The sequence below is a fragment of the Macadamia integrifolia genome, chromosome 6 (genome assembly GCF_013358625.1).
Source record: "Macadamia integrifolia cultivar HAES 741 chromosome 6, SCU_Mint_v3, whole genome shotgun sequence".
NCBI lineage: Eukaryota > Viridiplantae > Streptophyta > Magnoliopsida > Proteales > Proteaceae > Macadamia > Macadamia integrifolia.
In genome coordinates this window covers 36,091,633-36,100,082 of record NC_056562.1, presented here as the reverse complement: position 1 = coordinate 36,100,082, position 8,450 = coordinate 36,091,633, and the positions used below count along the sequence as shown (strand labels likewise).

The window sequence follows — 8,450 nt, the reverse complement described above, 5'->3', positions numbered from 1 at the left end:
TTTACAGAGTAGCTTGGTTCTATGGTTGCCCATGCGCTTGCAGATCCTTGCACAGCCGAGTAGGAATAGCACCAACAAGAAAAATAACCAAAGTTTACCTTTTCTACTTCAAAAAATATGTTCATCTATAGTATCCTGATTTTTTTTTACGGCAAGTGTCTTCTGTGTGAGAACGCCACTGCACCCAGAAATAGGGATGCACCCCGGAATGATACAGTGATCATTTTGCACCCCATGTTTGTGGAGCAGCTGCTCCCAGAAAGAAAACTCCCCCCCCCCCCCCTCTTATTTTTTAAAAGATTTTACTCCCCCAGTTTTGGTGGAGTGGAATTCAATCCGGTAAGGGAATAAAAAAAGTGGTCAGAGAGAGAAGCCTCTGTTCCATCAAATAGAGTAAGTTGAAAACACCTCATGACAATTGACAAGAAAGCCCTTCCATAAAGGATACAAGTTTTGAAGCTAAATACTACATAATCACATGAACCTGCACATTACATTATATATATATATTTACAGGAGAAAACCTAACCTTAAGTACCCCTTATTGTATCACAAGGGTGGAAGACGAATCACTTCTAACCACACTACCTCAGAAATCAATGAATGAGAAAACCATTATTTCTTTTCTCATTTGTAGACACCCACCAACTCGCTAAACTAAATGAAGTATAGAACCCAAACAAGCACAGAACCTGTCGAAACCAAATAAAAAATAAGGACAGCCAGTCGATGAAACCTATCAGGTTCCATTCTCAATTCACTTCATCCAGTCAGGAACCTTATTAGAAGTTCCCGGCTCAGATGGGCCACCAACAGCTTGGTTAGAAGTCAAACCTGCACCACTTGCTAGCATTGCCATCAGAATTCCGCCATGAACCCTACCTTCCGGCAGCGTAGCTGGACCAGTTGGCAGCCCTGATTTCCCTGGAGGAAAATGAAGCTGTGGTGTCAACTGCACAGCTATTGTTGGATGCCCATACCCATTTGAATCAAAACCACTCCAGCCTGCAAAGTTCCCACTGTTCATCTTCATGACATCAACATGCATATCTTCAGTTACAACTTCTTTCAATTTCGCCGGCTTGCAAGGTTTTTGTTCTTGAGCAGTAAGTGCAATTGTTCCACCCCCATGTACCCGCCTGTCCTGCACTAGGGCACTATGGGCAGCACAGAGGCCAGTCTTTCCCCGAGCAAACCGGTCACAAGGAGCATCTTGGCTGGCAAATTCAGAGTTTGGTTGGCCCCATAAGCATCGCTTCCCTCCACCATGTGCCTTGCAGAAGTCAGTGCTGCCTTGAGCACTCTTCCCACATCCATCAAATTTGCATCTTTTGCCCCCGCCATGACGGACACAGTAATCCGTCCGCCCCCTGGCACTCTTGGTACACTCTGGCACAGCACATCTCTTGCCACCCCCGTGAGCAACACAGAAAAGGGTACCTCCATGCACACTTTTTGGACAGACTCCACCTCCTTGGAATGAACACCTTTTCCCTCCACCATGGCCCTTGCAGTAGGGTGTGCTCCCTTCTGCACCTTTCGTACATCCTAAAGCTGTGCACCTCTTGCCGCCACCATGAGCCTTGCAGAACATTGTGCTCCCTTGAGCACCTTTCGAGCACGTTGGAAATTGGCACCTACGTCCACCTCCATGGGATATGCAGAGGCCAGAGAAGCCTTCTGCACTCTTTGTGCAATTATCCTTCTGGCACCGCTTGCCACCACCATGTCGGATGCACAAACCAGACTTCCCTCTTGCCGCTCGGGTGCAGCCCTCGTGACTGCACCGTCTTCCACCACCATGGGCAATACAATAATCCGTGCGCCCTTCAGCACTCTTTGTGCACCCAAGATGTTGGCAACGACGACCACCACCGTGGGCCTTGCAGTAAACAGTCCTGCCCTCAGCTCCCTTGTGGCAGCCATCTTTCTGACACCTCCGGCCACCACCATGGGCGATACAAAGGCCAGAAGCACCTCTGGCTCCCTTTCCACAACCCATGAACTGACAGGTTTTTGTGCTGCTATTGCGTTGCTGTTGGTTATGAGTAACCCCGGAAGTACAGGTGACTGAGCTTTTTGTAGTGGTTACCATCGTCGTTGAAAGGTCTGGAATGATAGGAACTGGATCTGTTCTGTCGGGCTTGGGCAACTTGTTTGGAGGCAAGCTAGTCTCTTCACCACGCACAGGATGCAATGGAAGAATGGCATTCCCTAGTTTCCACCGAGATGATGTAGATCCTTCATCCACAAGCGGCCCTGTGCCAGCAATCAATTGCATCTCAAAGTTTTGAGATGGGGTGGAGCCAGGAGTGACACTGGTGACATCAGATTCAGCAGGCCCAGTTGAAAGACTTAATTCAAGGTCAAATTTCGGTCTTACTTCCAGCGGCTTCAGAATAGCACCAGAAGGTTTCTTTGGGCTCCGTGCTTTCTCATTACCAAGATGGAGATCAAAATCTAGGCCAATATCCATCAATGACTCCTCCTCATTTTCTTTTGGCGAAGACATGGTTGTGCAAGCAGTTGCTGAACTTCCCTTGCTATCAGAAGAACTTGGTGAATGCCCTAGCCCAAGAACCAACGAAGAACCATCCTCAAAACCAACAGATCCATCAATTGCACTCCATTTCCTCTTGGTTCCCTTTGAGGAGGCAAAGGAATGGGCAGATACACCAGGTGAATCGAGCCGCAAGACAGTGTCAGCACAATAATCAACTCCAACTCTTCTAACTTTATTCACTTTGCTTAGATTCTCAAATGCATTTGAGGAAGAGTTAACAGTGAAACCCAAATGCTGAAACCTTGCATCCATATGGTAGTATGGTACCAGCTGAAACCACAATTCCCTTATCCAGACCAAACGTCGTCGTGAAAATATTGAAAGGAAAAAAGCTGCCTGCCTGACTTCCAGGGCTAGGAAAAAAAGAAGAATAAAAGAAGAAAAAAAGGGGGAAAAAAACTAAGCTAGTGTTTTCTGAAAGAGTACATCCCACCCCCACTTACAAACCCTGAGGTATCACAGCGATCCATTTTCTGAAAGAACTTTTTCTTGGTTGGAGAAGAGAGATTGGGAATTCGCCTTGTCAGTACAAGCAGCTGAAGAATCCACAAGGAATCAAATGCCTCGTCATAAGATCACACATGCCAACATCCTGTTCCAACACAAGAAAAATGATTAGGAAAACAATATGGAAGCCCAGAAAAATCACAATTAGGTCTAGAAACAGAACCATGATCCTCAATGCCAGTATAAATAAATTCAATAGCAAATTTTTTTGGAAACAGTGCTAGCATACAAGACTAGAATAGGTCTATAATATGTGACGTGAATAATTCAACAAAACTTTCTTGGCCTGGAAATGATCCCACAAGAAAATTGATGTTGAAGAAGAGTGAGGCTCAATAAAAAAAAATTAAACAAACAGATGCAAAACAATCATCCACTACTAATACTGAATTAAATCCAACATATTTTTGCATTTAGAAAGACACAGAATACAATATGAACTACTGCCTTAATCAACACTGTATGAAATCATCAGCCCTCTGACACATGGCTACTAAATTTAGCTCAGGCTTTTGCTGTTAATTTCCAACATCACCTTAATCCTCCAACATACACATTCTAATAACATTTGAGTCCAGTTAGCAATGAACAAATCTGAGTTCACATAACACAAAAAGCAATAACTCCTTCAGCAGCAGGTTCTTTTTCAGATACAAAGTATTGACTTTTGAGAAGATAGGAATTCTAGTTTCACCTCTTGGGCATGCCAAAGATGGCAAACAAACCCAAGGCAACCATACATAAAACCTACAATTTCAACCACTTGACTCTAGATAATCTAAACTGGACAAGATTATCGAATTTTTAGTTTTAAAGAAAATGCAAAATATATCAGAACCCAAACAGAGCAGGGAAGATGAATAAAAAACACCCCATATAGGGAAGGGGGGTTGAACTTTTTCTAATTTGTGGTATCACATCAGAGAATTTTGGTTAACCGCTAATCCCACGCCCCTGATAAAGAAGCTGCATAGATAATCCAAAAGTTGCAAACAACAGATCTGATAAAATGATTAACTTTAGCAGATATCCATACAAGAGAAAACTAAATGAACCACAACGCAGGGGGGGGGGGGGGGGGGGGGGGAGGACATTCTCTGTACTGGAGGGCCTAATGGAAGGAAATGAACAAATTTAAGGGTATCACACACAATTTGATGGTTTCTTAAACACGGATTTCCTATGGCCAAAATCAAATATGGAAATCCTACACAAAATAATTAGGTTACCCAATTATGTATCTTTTGGGAGTCCACTAATGGAAGATACCTATCAATTGGTGGCTTCCAACACACTGTATGCAATATCACCATGCCACCCAAGGAAAAACTTCAGATTACAATATCGGATGAGTAACTCAAGAGTTCCTAAAAAAATAACACAATAATGAAAATTCTTAGATAAAGGGTTTGTTAAATTGCCAGATAAAAAATTTGATTATTACAAAAAATGAATGGAGGCCAAGCATAGAAGGCAAAAGTTGTTGATAATAAAAGCACAGACCATGACATCGGGAATCATGAGCAATAAGCCAGTAAGGAACTGCACCAAACCTCAACGAGGAAAAAAGTGCAGGACAGATTATGTGACTCTAAGAACCTAACAACATCAAAAAAAATATGTGAATGAATAAAAAGATAATAAGTTCCAGCTCCCTCACTGTTATCTACCAAAGAATAAAATAAATTATGAGTTTCCCGAAATCAGTAATAAGCAGTGAAATGGATACTGAAGACAAAAATCTACAGATTATAGATTAAATGGAGAGAAAGAGGAAGGGGGAAAAGAAAGCATGGAAAGCGCATCCTTTGCAGAAAACGAAAGAGGAGGAGGGGGGAGCTATAACCCAACTCCTAAAGATTTATGGTGTCATGACTTGAATATTGAATCAAATGATCCTACTTTCTCACAAATATTAGTCATTCCAAACATGAAGCACACGATGTCATGGGATTAAGGATATGAGATGTCAGGGAAATAAACCACGACAAGGGATGGAAGAAGTTTTTATTACTTGAACTAGTTCAAGTCAAGATACTACAAGTTTCACAGAAAATCTACTTAAAACCATCAAGAGTGAACCTCAAATCATATTTCGAACAGGAATTCACTAAAACTATTAAAAGAGGGAAATCTCAATCAGAGATACCAGAAGCAAACACGCATCAACTCCGGGTTTTCAGAAATCAGAATTTCAATAAACTACGATCGTATATCAAGGAGATACTTATACTTTTAAAAGCTAAATCACATCGAAATACACAAGCTCCAACAAATAATCCACTAAAAAAATCTGTGGAAAAAGAGAATCAACAAAACACGTACTGTTACGACATCAACACCCAAAATTCAACAGAAAACATAACACTGGAAAGGTCTCAGTGAGAGTTAAATTCAAAATCACAATTTTATTCCTACCTACAAGCACAAACACAAAAAACAAGAAAAACTTCACCGTAGATTCAATTCAAAGCGAAGTGTTACTAAGAAATCAACACCAAAAAAATGTCTCCTAACAAAAATTGAAGGTTCGAGTAAGAAAATCAGATCTCACAGAAGGTAAAAATCGCAGCATCGCAGCCGCTTTCTGAAAGAAGAACTATACCTCAAAAAAATTGTGCCTTGCAGCTCGAAGTCACATACGATTCACGGAAGAAGCTCAAGCCGCAGATAGGAAACTAGGGTTTATCAAATGCCGCCAACAACGAGAGAGAGAAGAGACGGAGGGGTGGGGGGGAGAGACACAGAAAATAAAATGCATAAGGTGGTGTGGCAACTGGCAACGCGAAATAAGAACAAAGAGCGCATTTTTAGAAGGAGGGCGCACGTTAAGCCAAGGTTTAAGAGATTTTGCCAGGAGCGCCATTGGCCTTGTGGTGGACGGCTGGATGGTCGAGGAGGCGGACCCGTAACGTGGCGATACGATGGGGTAAAACACTACACCCCGCCACGTCATCCATGACGTGAGATACTTCAAGTAAAGGAAATGGCTCGTCACCGTCCGTCGTGCGTCTGATGAAGCATTGTCCACGTGGGTGCGTTTGATTTGCTCGTTGGTCAATACAGTGGGCCTTCGGTTTTCCTTGGGGCTTGCTAAAAACGGCGGTTTTTCTTCTCGACAAAACCAACCGGAAACGATTTCAGCAAAAAAAAAAAAGATACTGCAACAATATCCACCACGTGTTGGCACTGGCCAACTGTGTTGACACACAAAAACATAGTGGGGCCTACACCGATTTTGGCAACGAAGATTTCGTAATTAAAAATGAAGTAACATTACCATGTGTTGCAATATAAGGCCCATCAGTGCACCAATTTCATCCCCAACGCAAAAGCTAACTCGTGGTTCTACACTTAGCGTTTGATTGGAATATTTAATGTAACACCATAAAAGGTCCAAATTCTTAGAAAATTATTAATCTAAATCTTAAGATAAAAAAGATTCTAATCCAATGGATATTAGGCCCAAGGTTCACAACGAATAGGGGTGTCAACCGGTCGGGCCGGTTCGGTTTTCGGTCGGGCTTAATCGGGCTTGAAGACTTTCAAAGGCTACACCGTGTCCACCCATTTAACTAATCGGGCTTAGTTATTGAGAGCATGGTACACTTTATATTCGATCGGTCGGTCTCGGGCTATAATCGGGCTACCTTAATCGGGCTTTAGTCGGGGCCTTAACCGGGCTACGGACATGTTTAATGTTAAACGGGCTTTAACCGGTTTTTAAACGGGCCCTCTTTAAAATGTGCTATTATCTTCTGGCCCACTCATGCAAGCCCAAAAAAATGACAATAAATCAATAAATGATACCAAATATAACCATTATTTAAAATGTGAACATGCCTTTACTTTTTAGTTTTTATTCTTTAATTTGGGGGGTAAAATAGGTATTTTACAATCATTAAAGGGTCGGGCCAAGTCGGTGCACAATAGGCTAGTCTCGGTCAGGCGTTATTCGGTCGGTCTCGATCGAGTGCCCGACGGTCCAAGTAGCAAGACCGAGACCGACCATTTATAAACGGGCCGGGCTCAAGCCCGACACGTTTAATAAACGGTCCGCGCCAGGCCGGTCTATAAACGGTCGGTCCCGATCGGTTTAGTCGGGTCGGGCCACTAATTAACACCCCTAACAACGAATACGTCTTCTGTTTTTGGTAAGACAATGAAGGTATGTATTGGTTGGATCTTTTAACGGTGAAAAGAAAGTTGTCTTGTTGAGTGGCTTTTGTGCCTAAACATGGAAGCGTATGCTCTTGTGTGCATTCTTAGTAGACATGAGTACATGACTAGGAACGATTTCTTATTCCTTTAAAAAAAAAAAAAAAAAAAAAAAAAAAAAAAGAAGATAATATCATTTGTGTTGATCCATCCACACTAACTCTCATTGCCCCTCGCATTAGTGTTGGCACCATGCAATTAGGCAACGATCTCTTGTCATATTTGGGAAAAGAAAGTTGCCTAATTGCTTACTTTCTTGGCCATGTGCACAGGCATAAAGGCATTTGAAATTATTGTCCACCCATGTGAATTTTTCATTCATGTTGATGCCCCTATATACTCATTGACTCTTGTACTGGTTCATGGGGCACTTTTTAATACTCAATGATTAAATGGGATGTTTTCATGCAACTAATTATGGTCCCAATCAATAAAAAAAAGTCCGAAAAAAGCTCTCTAAACCTCAATCATACCATACATCCTATCATAATGAATTATTATATTATTTATTTTAGTAATAACTTAATTAAAAATATCATTGCGATGAATATAGAGTATCATGCTTGCTCAAAGAACTCTCTTCCAAAAAGATATTCGGGATATTTCTTGCAAATAAAAGCAAACAGCTCCTTTCACCGAGAGGGTTACCTGTAGCAGTTTCTATTGTAACATGATGCATTGTACCAATAAGTGTGCATAAAAAAGCATAAAATGTGACGAAAGAAAAAAAATATATAATTTAAAATGATTAAAAAAATGAAATTAGAAGTAAAGCAGTCTAAAAATGAACTGAAATTATTGCTCTGTGGCAAAAAAAAGAGAGAGAAGTGAAACCTCTAGGGCAAAGATTTAGGTATCGGTAATCGGTATCGGCCGTATCTGTCAATACTAATATGTATCGGAATTATTTGATATCGAATTGTTGGTACCTAATTGATAAAATGTGACGTTTTCAGGTTAAAAGAAAGAAGTGGTTGTTACTATTTAGAATCGGACTGATATGACCGATCTGTATTGGTATCGGCATCAGTGATGACCGATGCTGGTGCCAAATGCCGATTCGGGTACTTCTACGCATCTGGACGCAATTATACACTTCTATGCATCTGGAGGCAATTCTACACTTCTACGCATCTGGACGCAATTCCAGTTAGGAACAGCA

General features: G+C 41.5%; 1 protein-coding gene across 2 annotated transcripts; it reads right to left on the bottom strand.

The window, feature by feature from the left end:
- Nucleotides 1-418: 418 nt before the first annotated feature.
- LOC122082502 lies at nucleotides 419-5,873 on the bottom strand. 2 transcript variants are annotated; one of them, XM_042650113.1, is made up of 3 exons: nucleotides 5,676-5,873; nucleotides 4,340-4,437; nucleotides 419-3,155 (listed from the first exon to the last, which is right to left on the bottom strand). In XM_042650113.1, exon 3 carries the CDS (start codon nucleotides 2,813-2,815, stop codon nucleotides 758-760), a length of 2,058 nt encoding a protein of 685 aa, XP_042506047.1. In that variant the 5' UTR covers nucleotides 2,816-3,155; nucleotides 4,340-4,437; nucleotides 5,676-5,873; the 3' UTR covers nucleotides 419-757. The 2 variants fall into 2 exon arrangements, with proteins under 2 accessions (XP_042506047.1, XP_042506046.1); XM_042650112.1 differs by lacking the exon at nucleotides 4,340-4,437.
- Between the last annotated feature and the right edge of the window lie 2,577 nt (nucleotides 5,874-8,450).